The following is a 25,640-nucleotide window of genomic DNA, read 5'->3' on the forward strand; positions in this document are numbered from 1 at the left end:
CACACAGAACCCCGGGGTCAAGGCTAAAAACAGCTTCAGAGTAACCGTTTGGACTGACAGCCAAGACTAACCTCAAATAATCCCCAATTTCCATCCCACAAGCCTAGACTTTTCTAGTGCTATACTTTTCTCTTTCCTCATTTTGCCTCTTGCTCGAGGAAAGGGCAGGAAGAAGGCACGCTGAAGGGAAAAGAACCCATTCTACGGGAAATTCTGTGGCTACCACTGTAGCTTCAGACTTACCTGTCCTTCTCGTTCTCCCATCATTGACCTTGAACCTTCTCTCCTGAAAAGGCAATTTAAATCAAATCGTAAAGGGAAGAAGAGGCTTGTTCACAAAGAGAGGACCATCAGTCCCCCAATGAAAAGCACAATTTCCCCAACTGAAGGCAGGAGACCCGCGGGTCTGACTCAGCATACACCTGATGAATGGAGTGGGTTCAGAGAGCCCAGGAGTCCTTGTTCTCAGTCAGAATGAGCCAGGAAAAAGAAAACCCACACGCCCAGCAGGGGCCCAACTGACCTGTCCACCGAGTGGTCGGGGTAGCGGCCGCGGTCCCTGTGGTCAAAGTCGTGGAAACGGTCCTGGCGGTTAAAGTCAGAATGGTAGCGCTCATCCAGGGCGGCCCGCTTGGCTTCCGGCCAATAGGCATCATCTCGCCTGTGAGGGGACGTGAGACAGAGATAGAGGGATCCCTCACCCCAAATGTATCTATCACCCTTTGTGGGAGCTGGTCCCTAGCACTTCACAGAACCAGGATGACTTTCACCAGGAGTGTTCTCTGCTATAGGAGGCAAGATCTGATTTGACGCGTGACTGCACAGCTGTTTTGTTTTGTCCCAAGCACCCACCTCCCCAGATGCAAAGCGGCCTAGGTTTTCCAAAGAGGGAACCATTAGTTAAGCAGTCAGTCCTATGGGCTGCCTGCAGATGGCTTCTGGAGCCCTACACAGCCACCTCCGCTCAGGAAGGCCACGTGAGCCTCCACCCCGAGGGGCTCTGTCAAGCGCATCTGCCATCTCTCTCGCCCCAAGGCTGACCTCCTGCCCTACCAGCAGCACCGGCCATGTACTGCTGCAACACACAGATGACCATAATGAACTCTCATCAGAAGGATTTCATATCAAGGCATAATAGATCCTAGAACAGTTTACAAGGCTCTTTATAGAAGTTGCATTGTATATGACCTGGGCTCCTCTTCAACCCATGCAATAGAAAGAAACAACAAACAGCAATTTTTGCCAGGTTGCAGTGCACGTGTAAAGCCTGACACAGTCACTGCTGGAATTAGGCACCTGACTCCTCACAGCAGCCATACTCAGCATTTTGTGTTCATACCTCCTCTTCAGTATGTTTGAGAAATTAAAATTAATCTTACTGCCGGGCGCGGTGGCTCATGCCTGTAATCCCAGCACTCTGGGATGCCAAGGTGGGTGGATCACCTGAGGTCAGGAGTATGACAGCCTGGCCAACATGGTGAAACCCGGATTAGCCCGGTGTGGTGGCACATGCCTGTAATCCTAGCTACTTGGGAGGCTGAGGCAGGAGAATTGCTTGAACCCAGGAGGCGGAAGTTGCAGTGAACTGAGATCACGCCATTGCACTCCAGCCTGGGCAACAAAAGCAAAACTCCATCTCAAAAAATTTTTTTTAAAATTCTTTTATTTCCAGAATAAGCAAAAACAAATTACAATGGATTAAAAAAGCCAGGACAAGGCTGGGCGCGGTGGCTCACACCTGTAATCCCAGCACTTTGGGAGTCTGAGGTGGGTGGATCACCTGAGGTCAGGAGTTCGAGATCAGCCTGACCAACATGGCAAAACCCCATCTCTACCAAAAAAAACAAAAATTAGCCAGGTGTGGTGGTGGGTGCCTGTAATCCCAACTACTAGGGAGGCTGAGGCAGGAGAATCGCTTGAACCCAGGAGGTGGAGGTTACAGTGAGCTGCGATTGCGCCATTGCACTCCAGCCTGAGCGACACAGACTCTCTCAAAAAAACAAACAAACAAACAAAAAAACACGAAAGGGCCTTAAAGGAGGTACAATTGGGCACTTGTGACGCTCTACATCCCTGAGCTTCCCTCCTCAGGAGGTCTGTGCCACCCTTGAACCTGATTAGTTAACCAGCACTACTTTATCCAGCCTCCTGTCTCTAATTTTTTTTTTTTTTTTTTTGAGACGGAGTCTCACTCTATTGCCCAGGCTGGAGTGCAGTGGCACGATATTGGCTCACTGCAACCTCTGCCTCCTGGGTACAAGTGATTTTCCCGCCTCAACCTCCCGAGTAGCTGGGATTACAGGTGCCTGTCACCACGACCAATTTTTTGTATTTTAGTAGTGACGGGGTTCTGCCATGTTGGCCAGGCTGGTCTTCAACTCCTGAGCTAAGGCAATCCGCCCACCTTGGCCTCCCAAAATGTTAGGATTACAGGTGTGAACTAGGGCGCCCAGCCTATGCTTCCTTTGAATGAAAGATCTCAAGCTGGCCGGTTGCAGTGGCTCACACCTATAATCCTAGCACTTTGGGAGGTCGAGGCAGGTGGAACACGAGGTCAGAAGATCGAGACCATCCTGGCTAACACAGTGAAACCCCGTCTCTACTGAAAATACAAAAAAATTAGCCGGGAGTGGTGGCGAGCACCTGTAGTCCCAGCTACTCTGGAGGCTGAGGGAGGAGAATGGCATGAACCCAGGAAGCAGAGCTTGCAGTGAGCCAAGATCGGGCCACTGCACTCCAGCCTGGGCGACAGAGCGAGACTCCGTCTCAAAAAAAAAAAAAAAAAAAAAATCTCAAGCTAATTCGACTGTGAGGTCCCTAACAGGATTCTGAACGCCACATGCTAACGGCAGCATGGATCTGCTTACCGGTCCAGGTCGTAGGGCCGCCGCACCGCGGGCCGCCGCTCCTGCTCATAGCGCAGTTCCTGCTGGCGCCGCAGCTCCTCGCGCTCACGGTGGATGCGCTCCTGCTCGCGCCTGCGCTCGTGCTCCACGTGCATGCGTTCGCGCTCCAGCCGCTCCCGCTCCATGCGCTCCCGCTCCAGCCGCTGGCGCTGGAAGGCCAGCCTCTCTCGGGCAATCTCCAGCCGCTCACGCTCCTCGCGCTCCCACTGCGCCTGCATGCGTTGTTCGCGTTCACTGCGTTCACGCACCCTGCTGCACAACAGTAGCGCTACAGAAGGGGGCCTAGACACCCCCAGCCAGGTCCCAGGGCTGACTTTAAGTAAGACGCTGGGTCGCACAGTCTCCAAGGCTGTGCGTCCACTACGTGGTCTGCAGAACCGTACACTCCAGCGGGGAGAAGGCTTCTGGGGCCCAAGGGAGGAGCCCAGGAAGCTCTCAGGAGTGAGGCCCAGGCTCTGTGTATGATCAGAACTGGGCCTCCTTTCTCCAACATTTCCTGGAGCTTGACAAGTGATTTCAGGAAACAGCCAGTCAAAAATAAGCAACAGGCCGGGCGCGGTGGCTCACACCTGTAATGCCAGCACTTTGGGAGGCTGAGGTGGGTGGATCATGAGGTCAACAGATCGAGACCAGCCTGGCCAACATGGTAAAACTCTGTCTCTACTAAAAATACAAAAATTAGCTGGGCGTGGTGGCACGCACGCACCTGTAGTCCCAGCTACTCTGGAGGCTGAGGCAGGAAAATCAGTCGAGCCCGTGAGGCAGAGGTTGCAGTGAGCCACTGCACTCTAGCCCAGCAACGGGAAAAAAACAAACAAACAAACAAAAAAAGCAACAGAGTATATGCTTCATAGTGAGTGAGTGTGAATTGGAACCTTCACTCCCTAGACCACAGGATAAAATGAGTCTTTGTGAGGTGGGGCTAGCAGGCCCCCCAAGCGTGAGGACATTAGCAGCTCTATCTTTTGGATGCAGATGACATTTTAGTGCATTTCTCCAGTCTTTGTACATAAAACAGAACAGACAGGAGCCAGACTGTCTCTCTCTCTCTCTTTTTTTTTTTAGATAGAGATGGTTGCCCAGGCTGTTCTCGAACTCCTGAGCTCAAAACAATCCGCCCACCTCCACCTCCCAAAGTGCTGGGATTACAGGCATGAGCCACTGTGCCCAGGCTCAGATTTTCTTCTTTTGATCCTTTACCTACAGTTATAGATATACAGCCTGGGCAATATAGTGAGACCCCGTCTCCACAAAAAATATTATTAGCCAGGAGTGGTAGCTACCTGGGAGGCAGAGGTGGGAGGATCAATCACTTGAAACCAGGAGGTAGAGGCTGCAGTGAACTATGATTGCACCACTTAACTCCAGCCTGGATGAAAGAGACCCTGTCTCCAAAAAAAAAAAAAGGTACGTGCAGGGAGCTACTTAAAAAAGAAGCACCTCAGTGCAGTATACCAACTGCTGATACAGCATTTTCATTGTATTAGAAGTTATCTAGAAGTGATTTAAAGTGTACAGGAGGATGCACATGGGTTATATGCAGAAATACCACACGGTTTTATATCAGAAACTTGATCCTCTGCAAATTTTGGTATCTACAAGGGTACTGAGGCCAATCGTCTCTGGGACAACTGTGTGTTTCTGTCCCAGCAGAAATGTATAATCTTGCCTCAGAGTGTTCTGGACCCAAATGACTGCAACTTCCTTAGTTCACCCAACATGTCTTGGATCCTCCCACGCCTGCCTCTCTGGATCTCAGCACTTTCTGGAGGAGCCCCTAGTATGAAAGGGCTGTGGTTTACGGCAACTTTTCAGTTGTGACCAAATGCTCACAACCTGACAGGACACCCAAGCCCACACTTCCTTGTTCGTACGTTCCTCTAGGCCAGATATGGAGGGGGGCCTAGGGTCTGGAACATTCTAGTGTTTAGCATAGCAGGCTCCTGTGGGGGCCCCCTAGGCTGCCCGTGTTCATTACTCGCCCAGCAGAAATGCCACCTGCCAACGCCTACATTCACAGGACTATGGGAGACTTTATGTTTTTTTTTTTTCTTTTTAAAGGAATAGGCCAGGCGCAGTGGCTCACGCCTGTAATCCCAGCACTTTGGGAGGCCGAGGCAGGCGGATCACGAGGTCAGGAGATCGAGACCATCCTGGCTAACACGGTGAAACCCTGTCTCTAATAAAAATGCAAAAAATTAGCCAGGCGTGGTGGCAGGCGCCTGTAGTCCCAGCTACTAGGGAGGCTAAGGCAGGAGAATGGCATCAACTTGGGAGGCGGAGCTTGCAGTGAGCCGAGATCGTGCCACTGCACTCCAGCCTGGGTGACAGAGCAAGACTCCGTCTCAAAAAAAAAAAGAAAAAAAAAAAACAGGGAATAAAAGGGTGATTACCTTATAGGCAGAGCAGTGCCCTCTCCCCCTCCTTTTAAACTAATCGTCCGTATTTTTTATTTGAGACGGCGTTTTGCTCTTGTTGCCCAGGCTGGAGTGCAATGGTGGGATCTTAACTCACTGCAACCTTTACCTCCTGGCTTCAAACGATTCTCCTGCCTCAGCCTCCCAAGTATATGGGATTACAAACATGCACTACCATACCCAGCTAATTTTTTTTTTTTTTTTTTTTGAGACAGTCTTGCTCCGTCATGAAGGCTGGAGTGCAGGGGTGCGGTCTTGGCTCACTGCAACCTCCACCTCCTGGGTTCAAGTGATTCTCCTGCCTCAGTCTCCCAAGTAGCTGGGATTACAGGCACACACCACCATACCCAGCTAATTTTTGTATTTTTAGTAGAGATAGGGTTTTGCCATGTTGGCCAGGCTGGTCTTGAACTCCTGACTTGTGATCCGCCCACCTTGGCCTCCCAAAGTGCTGGGATTACAGGTGTGAGCCACCGCGCCCGCTCCCCCCCTTTTCTTTTTTGAGATGGAGTCTTGCTCTGTCGCCCAGGCAGGAGTGCAGTGGCGCGATCTCGGCTCACTGCAAGCTCCGCCTCCTGGGTTCATGCCATTCTCCTGCCTCAGCCTCCCCAGTAGCTGGGACTACAGGCACCCGCCACCATGCCCAGTTAATTTTTTGTATTTTTAGTAGAGATGGGATTTCACCATGTTAGCCAGGATGGTCTCGATCTCCTGACCTTGTGATCCGCCTGTCTCAGCTTCCCAAAGTGCTGGGATTACAGGCTTGAGCCACCGCGCCTGGCCTACACGTCCAGCTAATTTTGTATTTTTAGTAGAGACTGCGTTTCACTATGTTGATCAGGCTGGTCTCGAACTCCTGACCTCAGGTGATCCGCCAGCCTCGGCCTCCCAAGTGTTGGGATGTGAGACACTGTGCCCGGGGGTCTTTACTTTTAAAACTTAAGTTAACAAAGTATTTCTTCATAGAAAAGATAAATTAGCTGTAATTTGCCAATAACGTTTGTATTTAGTTCTTTCTTGACTTATTTAAGAATGAGGCCCTGTCAGTCCTGGAGCAGTGGCTCACGCCTGTAATCTCAGCATTTTGGGAGGCCCAGGCAGGCAGATCACTTGAGGTCAGGAGTTCGAAACCAGCCTGGCCAACATGGCCAAACCCTATCTCTACTAAAAATGCAAAAATTAGCCAGGTGTGGTGGCTTGCGCCTGTAGTCCCAGCTACTCAGGAGGCTGAGGCAGGAGAACTGCTTGAACAGGGGAGGTGGAGGCTGCGGTGAGCTGAGATCACGCCACTGCACTCCACCCTGGGTGACACAGAGACTCCATCTCAAAAAAAAGGAAGCCCTCTCAGTGCCCTCGCTGGGTCTACCTCACTGTCTCTTTTCCTGCTTTCAAGTCTTCTGGAGCAAATTTGGTATTTTTTGTTGACGAGCACTACTGACGCTGGAAGGCATTCCATCACCCTGCCTTTGTTACCTTCTACAATCTTTGGGAAGAGACTTATTTGAAAAGAGCTGTAGGTAGGCCGGGCGCAGTGGCTCACGTCTATAATCCTGGCACTTTGGGAGGCCAAGGCATGTGGATCACCTGAAGTCAGGAGTTTCAGACCAGCCTAGCCAACATGCTGAAACCCCGTCTCTACTAAAAATACAAAAATTAGCCAGGTGTGGTGGCACATGCCTATAGTCCCAGCTACTAAGGAGGCTGAGGCTGGAGAATTGCTTGGGGGCAGAGGGTGCAGTGAGCCGAGGTCACGCCATTGCACTCCAGCCCAGGCGCGACACAGCAAGACTCTGTCTCCAAAAAAAAAAAAAAGAAAAGAAAAGAGCCGAAGGATGAAAGTTAAAACATAACAAGTCTATGAACTGAAAGCTGAAGGAGCAAAAAGGTTGACAGTTCTATCCCACCCCAGGGAACTCTGCAAACGTCCCTCCAGGACACAGTCATGACCACATTCTAGGAAAAACACCAAACCGTTCCTGGATCCCTACTCACCTATGGGACTCTGAGTCTCTCGACTTCCGAGGCTCCTTGACCTTATCAAAGGACACGACGGACCGCTTCTCCCTGCTGGCTGATTTGCGATCCTGGCTTTTGGAAGCCTAGTTCACCAAAGAACATTAAAAAGTTAAAGCAGAGGCTGGGCACGGAGGCTTATGCCTGTAATCCAAGCACTTTCAAAGTTCAAGGCAGATGGATCACTTGAGATTGGGAATTTGAGACTAGCCTGGCTAACATGGTGAAACCCTGACTCTACTAAAAATATAAAAATTGCCAGGCGCGGTGGCTCACGCCTGTAATCCCAACACTTTGGGAGGCTGAGACGGGCAGATCACGAGGTCAGGAGATTGAAACCATCCTGGCTGACACGGTGAAACCCCGTCTCTACTGAAAATACAAAAAAATTAGCCAGGCGTAGTGGTGGGAGCCTGTAGTCCCAGCTACTTGGGAGGCTGAGGCAGGAGAATGGTGTGAACCCAGGAGGTGGAGCTTGCAGTGAGCCAAGATTGCACCACTCGACTGCAACCTGAGCGACTGAGACTCCGTCTCAAAAAATAAATAAAAACAAATAAATAAATAAATAATAAAAATTAGCTGGGCATGGTGGCCCATGCTTGTAATCTCAGCTACTTTGGAGGCTGAGGTGGCAGGATCCCTTGAACCTGGGAGGCGGAGGTTGCAGTGAACCCAGGACGCGCCACTACACTCCAGTCTGGGCGACACAGCGATACTCTGACTTAAAAAAAAAAAAAAAAAAAAAAAAAAATTGCTGGCACAGTAGCTCACGCCTATAATCCTACCACTTTGGGAGGCCGGGGCGGGTGGATCACTTGAAGTCAGGAGTTTGAGACCAGCCTGACCAACATGGTGAAATCCTGTCTCTACTAAAAGTACAAAAATTAGCCGGGCATAGTGGCGGGTGCCTGTAATCCCAGCTACTCAAGAGGGTGAGGCAGGAGAATCACTTAAAAACCCCTGGGAGGTGGAGGTTGCAGTGAGATTGTGCCACTGTATTCCAGCCTGGGTCACAGAGTGAGACTGTCTAAAAAAAAAATAAAAAATAAAATAAAAAATGAAAAAAGTTAAAGGAGGTGTGATAGGGGAACAGGAGGAATCAGGTATATTTATCCATGCCTAACCATCAGATGTGGAAGTCCTACATGAAGAATAACTTTCAGTGAAAAACAGATAATGAGCTGTTTAATCCAAACAAGGCTTACATTTTGCTTATCATAATTGAAAGACACAGAATTTCATCAACATTTAATGCTAAAATATGATCTAACAGTACTTTTAATAGAGAAAAAATGGAAATGAGTATTGCCCCCAAAAACTTCATATAAGATCAACACACCACTTTTTTATGTCTTTTGCTTCAAAAATAAATTTCTTAATTTTCCTTTTCCTTCATAATTAAACACACAATGAGTTCCCAAATGAAGCACTTCTGGTACACTTGACAAGTACCTTATTTGTGCCGATGACATTTTTAAGAGACCTACTCATTTTTATCCCTAGAACCAACACTTTCCTTTTTCCACTTTCCAAAGGTGTTTTATAGAACAAGGGTAAAAGGCTATGACATATTATAATACTGGCACAGAGACTGAAAGCTCCTAAGCAATCTGCTCCATTCACCAAGTGAAAGGGTTCCTCCTCTGTGCAGCTGAGGGTTGACTGGGCAGGTCCAAGGTCCCTCTCCTTCCTTAAGCAGGGGCTGCTGGCAAGATTGGTCCTTGGCTGGCAACTGGGAAGTTGGCTCTGAGAGTGTCCCCAGTTGACAGTTAACCAGTAAGGGTGGCTTGGTGTGCACAGACCATGCGAATAATAGATGGTTTTTTTTTTTGAGATGGGGTCTCGCTCTCTCCCCCAGGCTAGAGTGAAGTGGAATGAACGTGGCTAACTGCAGCCTTGACCTCCTGGGTTTAAGTGGCATTCTCCCACCTCAGCCTTCTGAGTAGCTGGGACCACAGATGCATACCACCAAGCCTGCCTAATTTTTAAATTTCTTGTGAAGATAAGGTCTTACTATGTTGCCCAAAGTGGTCTCCAACTCCTGGGCTCAAGTATCCTCCCAGCTCAGCCTACCAATGCTGAGATTACAGGCATGAGCAATCATGCCCAGCTCACACCGCAGCCCAGCAAGAAGAGTACAGGAAGGAGTCAAGGTAGAGAGCAGGCTAGAGGGAGGCTGGCGAGACGGGCCAAGTCACCATGGCATGCTCCACACTGCTGGGTGTAGGAATACATCATGGGGAGTGCTGACACTTTCAGGGTAGACAGGGAATGTGGACTGCCACACACCAACTCAGGGAAAAGCCAACACTCCCATATGTAAATTTTAAAGTTAGCTTTAGAAAATAAGTTAACAGTTATCAGAGCAAAAGTAAGGATAAAGGAAAGCTTTCTGCATTTCTTAAAATAATTTGAGGCCGGGCGCAGTGGCTCACGCCTATAATCCCAGCACTTTTGGGAGGCCGAGGCGGGCGGATCACCTGAGGTGAGGAGTTCGAGGCCAGCCTGGCCAACATGGTGAAACCTTGTTTCTACTAAAAAGATAATGGCGTGCGCCTGTAATCCCAGCTACTCGGGAGGCTGAGGCAGGAGAATCGCTTGAGCCTGGGAGGCGGAGGTTGGAGTGAGCCAAGATTGCACCACTGCACTCTAGTCTGGGCAACAGAGTGAGACCCTGTCTCAAAAAAAAATAGTTTGAGATTTCTACATTTTTGAAACGGCAGACAAAAGCTTTTTTCAAATGAAGCTTAGTAATTCCCTAAGATGCACACAGAAATAAATACAAACTGAAAAGAAGAGCAAAATACCCTAGTTAGAAAATTAATACTCACTCTCTCTTTGGACCCGGATGTTTTTACACTAATCACAGGCACCCCTTTGGATTTATCCATTACTACAGTCCGCTCCGTCCCTCGACTTCCTACAGAAAGGCGGGGAAAGTGTAAGTGGAAAACCATGAATACCCCGATGAGAAAAACCCTCTGCAACATGAATCTAGTTTCCATTGCCAGCTAATCACAGCAAACTAACAAACCCAATCAGGCACAGAAACAAGACAGAATCTCCTGGGCTCATCAGCTGCCTACCTGACTTTGTGGCTCGAGATCGCTCTGAGGGGCCAGGTTTCTGATCATCTTGGTCCTTACTCTTTTCTCCACTTCCGTCGTCACCCTTCTTAGCATCGTCTTTTCTGTCACATTTATCATCCCTCTTAAGGTTTGCAGATCTATAAAAAAACAGACGTGTTGGCGCGGGGTGGTGGCTCATGCCTGTATTCCCAGCACTTTGGGGGGATGAGGCGGGTGGATCACATGAGATCAGGAGTTCGAGATCAGCCTGGCCAACATGGCGAAACCCCGTGTACTAAAACCACAAATGGGCGTGGCTATAATCCCAGCAAATCGGGAGGCTGAGGCATGAGAATTGGTTGAGCCAGGGAGGTGGAGGTTCAATGAGCAGAGATCTTGCCACTACACACCAGCCTGGGCAACAGAGTGAGATTCTGTTTAAAACACCCTGCCCCGGCCAGGCACGGTGGCTCACGCCTGTAATCCCAGCACTCTGGGAGGCCGAGGCGGGCGGATCACAAGGTCAGGAGCTCAAGACCAGCCTGGCCAATATGGTGAAACCCCATCTCTACTGAAAATACAAAAATTAGCCGGTGTGGTGGTGCACACCTTAGTCCCAGATACTCAGGAGGCTGAGGCAGGAGAATTGCTTTAACCCGGGAGGTGGAGGTTGCAGTGAGCCAAGATCACACCACTGCACTCCAGTATGGGCGACAGAGCAAGACTCCATCTCAAAAACAAAACAACAACAACAAAAAACACCCTGCCCCTTTAATTTAGCCAGGGAGGAGGGGTACCTGTCACTGTTGCTCGACTTCTCCTTTTTCCCGTCACTATCTCTTTTGTCAGAGGTTTTCTTTCCCACAGGTTCATTTTTGGCCTGAAAAAGAGAATCAGGTGCAAGTATTACCTCATTTCCTAATGTGGACTATATCCTGGGAAGAAAACGACCACTCACTTTCTCCACGGAGATCATCTTTCCGTGGAGCTCCGTCTTGTGCAGGTGGTTAATGCATTTTGTGGCCTCTTCTGCTGTGGACATTGTGACAAAACCGTAACAGCGAGCTCCAGGACTCCGGGCATTTGTCACAACCTTGGCGCCCACCACCTCAAAGGAAAGCAGGCAAATATGACTCAGACATGAAGCCCACTGAGCGGGGCATGGGGATATGAACACCCCATAGGGAAGTCTGCTCATCAGGGGTCTGACAAGTGTTAGACTGGGGAGGACAATGCTACTAATGCTTCTGTTTCACTGTTGTTCCTCCAAGGACCTCTGGCCAGTTCTAATCGGTCATCTAGTTCCTCGAGGGCACCAGGAAGGCAGTGTAGGGGAACAGACGAAAGGGAAATAAAACAGGGTTCTGCCAGTGTTCCTTTAATATGGTCTAAAACTTGTGAAGAAATGATTCCAGGCCAGGCGCGGTGGCTCACGCTTGTAATCCCAGCACTTTGGGAGTCTGAGGCGGGCGGATCACAAGGTCAGGAGATCAAGACCACGCTGAAACCCCTTCTCTACTAAAAATACAAAAAATTAGCCGGGCGTGGTGGCGGGCGCCTGTAGTCCCAGTTACCAGAGAGGCTAAGGCAGGAGAATGGCGTGAACCTGGGAGGCGGAGCTTGCAGTGAGCCGAGATTGTGTCACTGCACTCCAGCCTGGGCGACAGAGTGAGACTCCGTCTCAAAAAAAAAAAAAAAAAAAAGAAATGATTCCAAATATACAGTCATGCTACGTAGGTGGTAAATTATGAAGTGATGTAATGTGGGCAAAAAAAATAAAAAAAAAAAAGAAAAGAAAAAAAAGACTTCGGCACAGACTGATGCAAGGAAAGGTCTGTGAACCACGCTCTCGAACTCAGACCCGCCCTATCATTGACTGTAACAAAACTCAGTGACGTGTTTCAGTTACTGTAGACGCATCCTTTCCAGTCTACTTGGTTCTCTCAACTCCAGCAGGCTGCAGTTAGGGTCGCCCTTTGATGGCAGAAGACACCATGGCTCAGGAAAAGCCCCGCAGCAGCCAGTGGCCGAGGCTGGTAATCATGCTCATCATGCCACATGGAATCCTAGTCCCAGAGAACATTCTCAGAGAGGCCCGGTCCTCTACTTAACCCACATCAGGCCTGCTGCGCTCAAGACACTATAGTCTCCAGGGCAACACTTCCCCACTGAGCACACCCACCCGCTGGGGGACGCCGTGGAGTCAGGAAAGGGGGTCTAGTAGGGGAGACTTGGCGCAGGTGTTGCCAGCCACACACCTTGTATCACTGAGGCCCAAGAAGCCTTTAGTTATGTCCGTAATAATGACATATTTAGTTTTATCTTTTTTTTTGAGATGGAGTCTTGCTCTGCCCCAGACTGGAGTGCAGTGGCACGGTCTCGGGGCACTGCAACCTCCACCTCCTGGGTTCAAGTTGTTATCCTGCCTCAGCACCCCAAGTAGCTGGGATTACAGGTATGCGCCACCACGCCTGGCTAATTTTTGTACTTTTAGCAGAGACGGTTTCATCATACCGGCCAAGCTGGTCGAACTCCTGACCTCATGATCCACCCACCTCGGCCTCCCAAAGTGCTGGAATTATAGGCGTGAGCCACCACGCCCAGCCTGTTTTATCCTCTTTTAAGTTCTTCGAAGTCAGTATCAGGGAAAACACTTGGTTTTCTATATTGCAATGTGTTGAACCTTCACTGAGTAACACAAACGACTGGATTCCTTCCTCTGGCGGTCCCCGAAACTGACTCTGAGAGAGACAAGGAGCCTTGGATACAGGAGGCTGTTTGGGAGGCAAGTCTGGGAAACACCAGGGAAGAGGGGAGTTAGAAAGCACAGGGAGGAGGGCCAGGCGGCTACGCTGGGCACTGCAGGTAGGGGACTGGTGCCATCAGCCCCACCTTCATGGGCTCAGGAAAGGCAGGTGTTGCCGACAAGAGGCAGCTAGAACTGCCCCCAGTGGTGAACTGAGGCAGCAACTTTGAGAGCCCCCAGCTGCTGAGGTGAGGTTCAGTCAATGGATACAAGACACCCGTGGTGGTCAGGACCCCTATCATCAGACCCCAAGGTCCCTGTTCTGAGTTCTGAGTTCCAGCATCACGAACGCTGTTCTAAGAACACTGCTGCCTCCCAGACATGCTGACCAGCACCCCCACCAGCCAACCCTAGCAGCCCAGCCTGAGTGCGATGTCCTGAGGACACAGAAATGGATCCACGAGCCATCACAGGGAAGGGGGCAAGCTTGCAGAGAAGGGGGGAAATACAGTGGTGATGTGGGCTCTGGAAGCTTCCACACCACTCTCACCTCTACCTGTGGAGGGGCAGACCCTCCCCAGCCATTAGCAAGTGTAAGCTCCTGGTATCTCTCAAAGAACTCAATGAGGGGAGAGGACCTGCATGTAAAGGTCACACAATGCTGGTTTCAAAGTATCTTCTCCAGAAAAGCTCTGGCACTTACCTTCCCATATTTGCTGAAAAGATTCTTCAAATCTGTAGCTCTGGTTGTAGAAGAGAGTCCACTAACCCAGAAATTTCTACCACAACTGCTGCGACCTATTTCAAAAGAAAATTCTAGTAAAAACCCAAATACCCACAAGATCTTGAGTCTTAGAGACAACCTTTCCAAATCAGACATGGTTCCCACTTTTCCTGAGGCAGTGGCAGCATTAAAAGCCAAATGGGGCCGTGGGCCTGACCACTGTCCTCACCAAGACCCTCCAGTGCAACACCAGGCCCAGCAGCACTACCACAGGGCCCATCACAATACTGAGTGGGGCTGTTGGGACCATGCGAGCTTTCCTAAGAAAGTTAGCAATCGTGGGCCGGGTGTAGTGGCTCACGCCTGTAATCCCAGCACTTTGGGAGGCCGAGGTGGTCGAATCACGAGGTCAAGAGTTCGAGACCAGCCTGGCCAACATGGTGAAACCCCATGTCTACTAAAAATACAAAAAAACAGCTGGGTGTGGTGGCGGGCACCTATAATCCCAGCTACTCGGGAGGCTGAGGCGGGAGAATCTCTTTAACCCGGGAGTCGGAGGTTGCAGTGAGCTGAGATCGCGCCACTGCACTCCAGCCTGGGCAACAGAACAAGACTCCGTCTCAAAAAAAGTTAGCAATCGCTTAATTACAGGAGGAAGTGCAGTGTGCAGCAGCCACGTAGCAAAACAGCCAATCTTGGTGTCAACAATGCACCGTTTCTCTTTCCACCTACAGCTCTGTATCTATCCCATGTTTTTACTCCTTTAGAACACTGATTAAGAAGGAATTTGGTAGGGTAAAATTATTTCTCAGTTAATGCATTTAATGAAGGGTTACAGGATGAATGTGCTCCCAACACAAGGATCTGCACCAAATCAGCCTATTAACTCTTAGGACCTGGTATGCTTCCTACAACCCAGAACCTGTAGAGGTAACAGCAGAGAAGGAGAAAGACTGCAGAAAAGTCTCAGGAGTCTCCTGGGTAAGGAGCATAGCACGCGATGAACCAGAATCAAATACCCGCCACTGTCCAGGCCATACATGCTCCAAGGGACTGGTATCGCCGAGGTGACCTACCCTTTTCCTCTTTGGAAAGCCTTTTTGTATCCGAGTCATCTTCGGGAGAACTAGAGACAAAAGATAATGTCACTCCACAAGGAAGAAGCATGGAGGAAACAAACTCAAAACCATAAAATTCGTGCTGAGTTTGCATACCTACCCGAAATTTAGTTCTGAAAAAATGATACCCCGACAAACTTGTATTGAAAATCTGACCTAACCATAAGATTTCACACCCACAGGAGTTAATTAATTCTGCTGGGCTAAAGGTAATTAGGAAGAATTAAAGAACACAACCATGGTAGGTTGAGAAAAGAAAAAAGATTATGTAATCAGTGTAAAATACACAAAGAGAAACGAAACATTCTTTAGAAGCAAAACTACAATTTCGTCAGTCTGGCTGGCCAATTGCAGAAAAAAACAGCTTATGTGTGTCATTAAATGACCCATGAAAAGGAGATAGCGTCTGGTCTAAAACTGAGAAAAAACAAACCTCATTTTCTGATCAGCGCCCTCACTGGTTGAGGACTCTTTAGGAGCCGGAGGGACTTCATTACAAGCGTCAAAATCAAACTTCCTCCCGTCTTCTTTGCTATCTCTGGCTTCTGGGCTTGGGGCTTCCGTGGGTGCTTCCGCGAGCTCCTCGCTAGAGGCCTCCGCGAGCTCGGAGGCCGCACTACTCTGCTCAACTGCCGGCTCTAGCCCTACAGGCTCACAGTCCGTCCTCTCGCCATCGCCTGGCTGCTCCGCGGGCTCCCTTTTCACTACCGCTAACAGGCTGTCTGCCTTGCTCGACTGAGCGTGTGCTGTTGACTCGCTGGCCAAATCTAAATCACCCTCTTCCGGATGGGCGCTGTCAAATAGGTCCTCTTCCTCCGCAAGCTTTCTGTCTGGCCCCACGCTACTTGTGTCCTGTGCAAATGGCTGCTCCAGCTCGGAACTTTCTTCTTTTACTGGCTCAGATTTACAAGTTTCCCCCAAAATGTCGAGTATTTTCTCATTTTCTACGGATTTAACAGGAATAGAATGGCACAAGGTTTAATTACCAGGGAAATAAAGCAATCACAAATGTGGAACTGGCACGGCTGCCACACTAACACGAAGAGAACTGCTAGCTACACAGAGATTGGAAAACCCGCGGGTACACAAAGTTATACTGGTTACACTACCTGCGCTGCGACCGCCTCTAGGTAAGCCTCTACGCTACACGGAAGAGAAAAGCATCCCAGAGATTTAACCCCCAAAACCTTCTGGCTGATTCTTGACAGTCTTCATTCTGTCGTCGTTTAGATATGACTCTTCCAAATTTAGCTTCCAAAGTCCAAGTTGCTTAACTGAATGTATCACCATTCACTGAACAGCTCAATTTCCAAATTTCTTTGAATTTCTTTTAACAGAACAGTCCAACATGAAAACCAGAATCTCTTCCATCCGTGCTCTGAGATATTTGCAGTCCAGAAAGTGAACAGTGTTTGGAATTCTCATGAAGACACTCTTTCCTCTTCTGGAATCCAGTTATGTCTCAAATTTATGTTTTAAAATGTATCTGCCTACCACTACCTGAGCTGCCTCAATTAAAAACCACAAAATTAAGCTACTGCCCAATATCACAAGATCTGTTTTGTGGGTGCAGAGGTATTAACTCTCAAGAGAGGCATCCAGAACTCTATGTATGATTCAATGCTGTTGATATTCAAAAAGGCATGAGATACTTTCATCTCATCAATACATTTTGTAAAATGAGAAGTGAGCCACTTTCACAGATCTGGTGATATGGCTGGGTTTCCAATCTCTATGATCCTGGTAGGTTTTGGATTGTAAACCTTTAGAACAATGTATACTATAGTAAGGTAACTTTTAAAAATCAAAGAATTCAAATTAGAGAAGGTGGAAAACTAGAATGGTTCCAAACCCCCGCTGGTAAGTTTTTCATTTAACAGTACCTGGCTCCAGGGATGGCTCTTCAATTTCCTGCAAGAAAAAACGTAAATAAGACTGTGCCAGATGAATGACACCTACAGTTTATTCAAATGAAAACCCAGAATAACTAAAGAGGGAATTTTAAAAATCCAGGGAGGGAAACTCACAAACGCAAGAGGTGGAGAACCTGCTTGTTCTAGGAATGGCTCCATAATACTGGCATCCACTTCACTCAGCCCACCCTCCATTCAGTCTCCCCTGCAGGGGCCTGGGACTGGTCTCACTTCATGGTGAGGCACTCATCATAAGCATGCCTGACCCTCTAGATTGAACTCTCAAATTCAAGGAGAGTAGTGTTTTCATTTTTCTACTGTTAGCATCTAGAGGAATGCATGGCACATTAACAGTCACTTTTTCACTCAATGAAGCTACTTCTTTCTGATATTCAAAAGACTGAGGGAATATGGGCCCAGGTGGTATGACTCCTGCTCTTACTTGCCATGGGTGGTGCCAGCATGAATACCTTTGTAAATACCCTCCCTCCTTCATCTCCTCTTCCAATCAATGTCCCCACCAGGCCAGCTCTGGAAGTCATTCAGACTCTTCCCAGGAAGCCCTGTCCACTCAGGCTGGTGCTATCCTTGCCTATTGTGGCATCTGGTTCTATTATCCCCATCCCATCTCTCTGCATCTTGTGTCCACAGTAAGCTCATGTCCCTCTATGGCCTTCAGCCTTCAGCCAATGGATCCCTATGCCACCTCCCTCCCTGACAGGCCCAGCCCTCCCCTGCCCCATCCAGCCAAGTCATCCACATCCCTCAGTATCCAGCTCAGTGGCATCTCCTTTCAGGAAGGCTTTCCCTATTTCCCTCTAACCCAACTCCAGCTGTGCCCCACTAAACAAGGGAGCTTTTCCCACATGATGTGATCCCCCAGCCATTATGTTTCCTGTGCACACAAGGTACACTCCTCTGGAATTCCAGTCAACTGATGGGCACTGACTAGGTTCCAGGCACAAATGTAAGCACCTTACATACACACAGACTCGTCATCGGTCGCAGGTCGCAGGAGGTCAGTCCTAATGGTAGCACCCTTCTTTTTACAGAGTAACAGACTGTGACCAGACAGACTGAGTAACTTGCCCGAGGACACACAGCAGGTGGGAAGCAGAGACAGGCTCTGAGCAAAGGCCGTATGAGTGTGAGTCTGCACTGTTAACCATCAGGCCAGGCCCCACGAGCATGGGGACCACCCTTCCTTCTCATTCATCTATGTAATGCTGGTAGTTAATGCCACACCTGACACATCACAGGGGCTTCACATATACCCAATAAGTAGGTGTGACTGAATTATAACTTCCCCTGGGAACTGCCCTGCCATTCCAGGATGCTCTATGAAACTGTACACTTTCCTCGTGGTTTCACTTATTGTTAATCAGTTTTTCCCCATGTACCCTACCCCATGCTGGGAATTCAGACCATACGACTGAAGCAAATCATCAATGTTGGCAGAATAATTCTTCCTCATTTTCTCTAAAGAGAAGCAAATACATTCCTATTTGTTTAGGAGAGACTGTAGGTTTCCCATTTTAACATGGGAGACTGTGACCAAGAAAGACCCGGGGGAAAGTGACAAGATCTGGCTCCTCCTTTCCTTTCTGAGTCGGGAACGGCTATGTCAATTCGCAGGTGGAGAGACGGCAGCTCTAAAAGCGAACTGGGTTTCACCACGTTTTCTTGAGATTTGCGCCCTCCTCAAGGCTGGAGCTCTGGCTTTTCAGTATCTCCCTTGCCTGGCAGAAGCAATTGGAGATCTTTTCCGAAAGGGGATTTCTAATTACAATAGCATAGATGACATTTAAAAAGAAGACAGGGGAAAAAAAAAAAAAAGGCTGGGAAAAAGCTGACTCGATCTTCATTTCTCCACAAAAAGTTCTCCTAAAAATTAGACAGCTACCTAGGTAACTGTGTTCTAACAATTTATACCTACGTAGGCTGGAAAAAAAAAGGAAACTCAAGACCCACAAATAATAAAAATCATACCTGGAAATTCTCATCTGTTCTCATCTAAGATTTAATATTTACAGAGATGCTAATGCAACAGGTAGGATGATACAGTCATTAAAAGAAATCTGGGCAATTTCATAAAAAAAACTTCCCAAAGACAAGACCAGAACCCCTGAGACCCCACCTTCCCCAGCAGGGCTCTGTCAACCCTCAATCCCCATCTGGGCCCTATTCATCTTTCCCAGGCAGCCATGCCCTCTTGCTGTGTCATCAAATCATCTTTCTGCAGAGGATGCCACCCAGAGTAGATGAGACAGGCTGCCTTCCCCCACCAAGCAATGAAATTAAGAATGCCACAAAACACGTCTCTAATGACTGCTGGTAAGCCACAGTGCTTGGAGGCCACTCGTCGAAGCCTAGAGTTAAGTCCCTGGCAATGCGTACATTATATTTGGAGGAAAGCAGAAAGCAAACACCCGCTAACGATCCTGACAAGGGAAAAACCCTTGTGGTGATTATTAGCTGGAACTGACGTATGGTGTCTGAAATGGTTTCCAGAAATTGTGGTCTGACCTTTCATTCTAAAAGTACTGAGATATACAACAGTTTACCTGTAATATAGTGAAGTCAGATGATGAAGTATCTACATTGTTTATAGTTTCTTTGTCCTCTATCTGCAAAATAAATGGAGAAAGTACAGTTCATCACACCAACAATAACGTAACATAATGGTACATCTGTACAATGAAAAGTGAACAGTTATGAAAATAATTTACAACAAAATTTTAAACCCAGGGCAGAAATCCAAACACTATTATAATTGCAGCTAAACTGAAAAAGTGTATGTAAATGTCCACCTGCACAGACTAGAAAATCTACTAATATGGTATCTGTGTAGGTTTTAAGATGCAAACCAAAGGAAAAAAGTCTAAGTCAAGCAGAAAAGAGATGAAAATGAGTGCACAGACTCTAAGTGGATCTGAGCACATGGTGAGGGCTGTTCTTCCAGGAGCAATGGCTAGAGTCCTGCTGAAGTGGAGCCTTCAGCCACCGCTGCTCGCCCAGCCTGGATGCTGATGATGTGGGACCTGCTGCCCCTGGGATAGGTACGTCCTTCAACGGAACAGCATCTCCCAGCATGAGGGTGGGAACAGGAGCTCGAGACTGGCAATATCCTATGCCCTACTTGCAGGGGAAGAATAGCTTTTATTCTAAGAAGTAGGCTCTGCCCAATAAGGCAAAGGATTCCCCAAACAAAGAGCGTTCAGATAATTTGTGACTGAAACCAATTTTGGCCGTCTGCCCTAAAGCCCTGAAGTTTGAGATATACTTAGGGGGAGACTTTTTCAGATATTTTATAACCAGCATGTATTTTTATCACTATTTCACTAGGAAAGACACGCACATGATCAAAAGACTCAAAAGGTACAAAAGCCCATTCACTGAAAACCACCCTCCACTACTCCTTTCTTCCTGCCATGCAGCTGTCATCGCTTATGCTACACACGTGTTTAAGCGCCAAAGGCCATCTCCCCTTCGACATCTGCATGAGGGGCAGCACATCATTCTGAACCCTCCCCAAGCGTCACTTCTCTTTTGGAGATCGTTTGAGTTCACACAGATGTGCTTAGTTCATTTTGATGGTTACACAGCAGTAAGAACTGTATTCATGGTGGTACACTTCATAATAACTCTGTGGTGCTTTCTAGATGCTAGGCATTGCACTAGGCCAGGGAAACACTTTGTTGGAGCTGCATAGTAAATTCTTCAGGAATTGCAGAACAGATGAGTCAGGACTCCTCTCTAACACTAAAGCACAAAAGCAGCCATAGACAACAGTATCAATAGGTGTGGTTGTGTTCTCAGAAAACTTCATTTACACAATGAGACCCTGTCTTGAATAAAAGCAAAACAAACGAACAAAAAAACCCCAAAACAAAAAAACCCCAGGTGACAGCCAACTTGACGACTTCTGCTTTAAGTGTATGATAAACATCCATCCATTGAATCTTCCGAAAACCTCTTGCAAGTGAGGAGCAGAGGTTAAGGAGTTTGTCCAGGGACACACAGAAATTGATCCATCTCCAGAATCTACCTCTGAACTCTTTTTTTTTTTTTTTTTTTTGAGTCTCACTCTGCCGCCCAGGCTGGAGTGCAGTGGCACAATCGTGGCTCACTGCAACCTCCGCCTCCCTGGTTCAAGTGATTCTCCTGCCTCAGCCTCCTGAGTAGTTGGGATTACAGGAGTGAGCCACCGTGCCCAGCCAAGCCACCGCACCTGGCCTCAACTCTTAAAACTATACTGCTTCCAAGCATTTAGGATGTTTCCAGCTTTTGTTACAGAATGTATTATTTTCTACTTAGGAGGGAAAAAAAAAACAGCCTTAAGAAGATGCAGCCATTCAGGAAGGGTAAGTAACTCCTGCTGCTGTGCAAGTGTTTCTGCTACTCCTTTTTAGAAGCTGATGAATGGGACTCACCAAAAATTGCACACCCTATTTGTATCAGAGTAACTCTCAGCCACTTCTCAGACTCAAATCCTCCATTCAAATATGATAATCTGCTACCTCTAAGGATACTTGGAATCAGTTCCAAGAGGAAATGCAAAAGCATTCTGAAGAAATGCAGAAGTGGATTGACTGGCATAAAACAAGGCTTCTGTCCACCAAGATTGCTTGAGAAGCGCTCACTGCAGAAGACCTGAGGACCAGGACAAGAACAGGGCCTCCCACGAGCCAACACAGAAAGGGCCCCACAGAGATGCCCCACGGCTTCTCATATGCATCACTTTTTCTGTCTGACAAACATTAATCATCAGGTAAATGAAATTAATATCAAATTAATGGCACCAAGACAACATCGTACGTAAGTTAAGTACATGGCCTCTGGAATTAGCCTGACCTTAGTTCTTATTCTGTTATGAGCTGTGTGTCATCTGGAGATATTTTTTAGTTCTTACCTTCCCAATTTCCTCAACTGAAAATGAGGAAAACAGCATCTCATGTTGCTATTAAAAGAATTAAAGGGCACATGCTGGGCGCAGTGGCTCACACATATAATCTCAGCACTTTGGGAGTCTGAGGCAGGCGGATCACCTGAGGCCAAGAGTTCAAAACCAGCCTGGCCAACATGGTGAAAACCGTCTCTACTAAAGATACAAGAAAATTAGTCGGGCTTGGTGGTGGGCGCCTATAATCCCAGCTACTCACTTGGGAGGCCGAGGGAGGAGAATCACTTGAACCCAGGGGGCAGAGGTTGCAGTGGGCAGAGATCGCGCCACTGTACTCCAGCCTGGGCAACAACAGCAAAACTCTGTCTCAAAAAAAAAAAAAAAAAGAAAGAAAGAAAGGGCATAATACCAATGCCCGGTAGGTAGTATTCAGGAAATACTACCCACTATAATCTTACTATTCATTTGATATGTTTCTAACAGGAAAAGTTTAGGTTTAAAAACAATATCCAGGTTAATATTTGAGGTTAACTCTTAAGATAGGTAGCAATTGGCTGTGTTTTTTTTTTTTTTAAACAAGAGATAGGGTTCTGTCAGACTCTGCCACCCAGGCTGCAGTTCAATTGCACAATCATAGCTTAGTACAGCCTTGAACTCCTGGGCTGCTCCTTCTGCCTCAGCTTTCTGAGTCACCGGATTACAGGAGTGCATCAAGGCCCCAGCTCAACAATTGCTTCTTAACAGGAAAACACCAACTTCTAACCTCTTCCTAGTCCAATGCTTTCAAGGTACCTAGGCCGTAACACCACAGATCAAGTCCTGCAACAGGAAAGGTCTGAATGGTTGTCCTCAAAATGTCTCATACTGTATGCCGCAAATGGATGGCAAGTACGTTGAATGTTATAAGACATCACTTTTCAACAAAACAAATTGGTTCAGAATCATCTGAACCAATTGACCCTTATTCTACTGAACTGGCATTACAGAACAACTTACTTCCCAATATGAAACTGATCACCTATTTTAATTGTGGAACTGATACATTCAGGGCACATTCTAGAGACATTGCCGGTTACCTACAGCATGTTCCTGAAGCTGCTCCGGAAGCTCTTTCATTTCCCCCTCGACTAGCTCTCTACTATCCGACAGGGACTCCTGGAGGTTATCAGCATCATCGTCTTCGACACAATCTGCAACGCTTCCATTATCAATTTCTGCTTCATCCAACACACTGATATCCATGATGTCGATGTCCTGCAAGTTCTCCAGACTGGTCTCAACATCCTCCTGTGACACAACCAGACCAAACCATCATGTGACGGCCACTGGTCCATCCACCACGCTACTCACTCGCAAGGCTGCACATACCTGTCCATCCCCAGAGTTTTCCTCCAGCCCGTTATCTTCCACACCCTCTTCTTCTGGTTTGCGCCCTGAAGACAGAATCATTTACAGCATGAGATCAAATGATACGCACATTACAGAAGCAACAATGCCCTGAGCACTACGGAAGTGGTCACTTCATAAACATCTGAGACACTTCACTACTTAGGGACACTTCCTAATCCAGGAATGAGGCATTCCGGACAAGACAGCCCTGCCCCAACCCCAAGCAGAAGAGGTTCTGTTCTTGTCTGAGCTGTGGAAGTAGAAGTGCAGAAAACAGGTTCTTAGTAAAGTTGAACAGGATCAGACCTGTCCTCAGCTCTGCCCTTCTTCCTATCCCAAGTGTCCTTGTTTGAGGGAAAAAGTATTTGTTGCAAATGTGCTGCCTTTTAGTTAAGGAACATGTTTTCCCACAGAAACTGCGCACGCCCGAGTATGCATATTTTTAATGCTTAAAAAGAAAAAAGAAGGACTGGGTGCGATGGCTCACGCCTGTAATCCCAGCACTTTGGGAGGCCGAGGTGGGCGGATCACTTGAGGTCAGGAGTTCAAGACCAGCCTGGAAAACATGGTGAAACTCCCTCTCTACTAAAAATACAGGACAATCACTTGAACCCAGGAGGCGGAGGTTGCACTGAGCCGAGACTGCGCCACTGCACTCCAGCCTGGGCAACAAGAGTGAAACTCGGTTTAAAAAAAAAAAAAGAAAGAAAAACAAAAAACCTACATACTATCAAGATACTCCAGAGGGGCGGGGCACAGTGGCTCATGCCTGTAATTCCAGCACAATGGGAGGCCGGAGACAGGTAGATCACTTGAGGTCAGGAGTTTGAGACCAGCCTGGCCAACCTGACGAAACCCTGTCTCAACTAAAAATACAAAAAGCTAGCTGGTTGTGGTGGCGGATGCCAGTAATCTCAGTTACTCAGGAGGCGGAGACAGGAGAATCGCTTGAACTCTGGAGGTTTAGGTTGCAGTGAGCTGAGATCATGCCACTGCACTCCAGCCTGGGTGACAGAGCAAGAAGACTCTTGTCTCAAAAACAAAACAAACAAAACAAAACAAAACAAAACAAAATTGCAGAGGCAGGTTTTTTTTTTTAACTTATACATTTCTATCAACAGCGAATTAAAAAGTGCCAATCTCATGCACTTGTAATCCCAGCCACTCAGGAGGCTGAGGCAGAAGAATCACTTGAACTCGGGAGGCAGAGGTTGCAGTAAGCCAAGATCATGCCACTGCACTCCAGTCTGGCAACAGAGCGAGACTCCGTCTCCAGAAAAAAAAAAAAAAATTTTTTTTCTTGAATCTCTATTAAAAATTTGCTATTTTTCTTTATCTTTGGCAATATGCTAGGTAAAAAAAGGAATACTGTTTTAACACGAATTTATCTCCTGACTACTCAAATTGCTTTGAGTCATTTGCTTTTTGTTGTTGATCACCTGTACTTTTCTAAAAATTTCTGACTTATACCCCACTATTTAAAAACTTCGGCTCTGGCTGGGCGCGGTGGCTCACGCCACCCAAGTAATCCCAGCACTTGGGAGGCCGAGGCAGGCAGATCACCTGAGGTCAGGAGTTCGGGACTAGCCTGACCAACATGGAGAAACCCTGTCTCTACTAAAAAAAGAAAAATACAAAATTAGCCAGGTGTGGTGGTGCATGACTGTAATCCCAGCTACTTGGGAGGCTGAGGCAGGAGAATTGCTTGAACCCAGGGGGCAGAGGTTGTGGTGAGCCGAGATCGTGCCGTTGCACTCCAGCCTGGGCAACAAGAGCAAAACTCCGTCTCAAAAAAAAAAAACAAAAAAACAAAAAAACAAAAAACAAAACAAAAAAACCAACAACAACAAAAAAACTTCGGCTCCATCCCCCATCATTTGAAGTTTATATATCGTATGTACAAAACATATTTTCCCAGTTCTTTACCAGTTTTTTAATTTTGTTTACAGGTTTTGAGTACACTTCACTTTTTTTTTTTTGGGACAGAGTCTTGCTCTGTCACCCAGGCTGGAGTGCAGTGGCCTGATCTCAGCTCAATGCAACCTCTGCCTCCTGGGTTCAAGTGATTCTCCTGCCTCAGCTGCCTGAGTAGCTGGGATTACAGGCACCTGCCACCACACCCAGTTAATTTTTGTATTTTTAGTAGAGAAGGGGTTTCACCATGTTGGCCAGGCTGGTCTCAAACTCCTGACCTCAGGTGATCCACCCGCCTCAGCCTCCCAAAGTACTGGGATCACAGGCGTGAGCCACCGCGCCCTGGCCCATTTCACTCTTATGTGGCCAAGCTATTAATTGTTTTTAAAATGTAAATGGTTTATACCTTCATGCTTGGATGTCCTCCTCCATACTGAAGGCTAAATAATATACACCTGTATTTAGTTCTTTTGAAGTTTTAAACATTTATTCTCTCAGTTTCATGTTGATTGAGGCTATTTTCCCAATA

General features: G+C 47.6%; 1 protein-coding gene across 6 annotated transcripts in view; it reads right to left on the reverse strand.

Moving 5' to 3' along the window:
- The window catches only part of SAFB (scaffold attachment factor B), a 46,578-nt gene that overhangs the window by 3,780 nt on the left and 17,158 nt on the right, over positions 1-25,640 (reverse strand). For 3 of the 6 annotated variants that reach the window (XM_030796286.1, XM_030796284.1, XM_030796288.1), the window contains exons 3-17: positions 23,177-23,241; positions 22,889-23,095; positions 19,470-19,532; positions 16,876-16,903; positions 15,426-15,936; positions 14,951-15,000; positions 13,854-13,948; positions 11,363-11,512; positions 11,202-11,284; positions 10,423-10,562; positions 10,168-10,256; positions 7,316-7,422; positions 2,868-3,158; positions 524-661; positions 244-286 (exon numbers count right to left, since the gene is read on the reverse strand). In XM_030796286.1, the coding sequence (XP_030652146.1) occupies positions 244-286; positions 524-661; positions 2,868-3,158; positions 7,316-7,422; positions 10,168-10,256; positions 10,423-10,562; positions 11,202-11,284; positions 11,363-11,512; positions 13,854-13,948; positions 14,951-15,000; positions 15,426-15,936; positions 16,876-16,903; positions 19,470-19,532; positions 22,889-23,095; positions 23,177-23,241 (2,060 nt within the window). The remainder of the gene's footprint in view (positions 1-243; positions 287-523; positions 662-2,867; positions 3,159-7,315; positions 7,423-10,167; positions 10,257-10,422; positions 10,563-11,201; positions 11,285-11,362; positions 11,513-13,853; positions 13,949-14,950; positions 15,001-15,425; positions 15,937-16,875; positions 16,904-19,469; positions 19,533-22,888; positions 23,096-23,176; positions 23,242-25,640) is intronic. The other 3 variants (XM_030796287.1, XM_030796285.1, XM_030796289.1) reach the window with 2 other exon arrangements.

Source organism: Nomascus leucogenys, chromosome 17 (assembly GCF_006542625.1).
Source record: "Nomascus leucogenys isolate Asia chromosome 17, Asia_NLE_v1, whole genome shotgun sequence".
Taxonomy (NCBI): Eukaryota; Metazoa; Chordata; class Mammalia; order Primates; family Hylobatidae; genus Nomascus; species Nomascus leucogenys.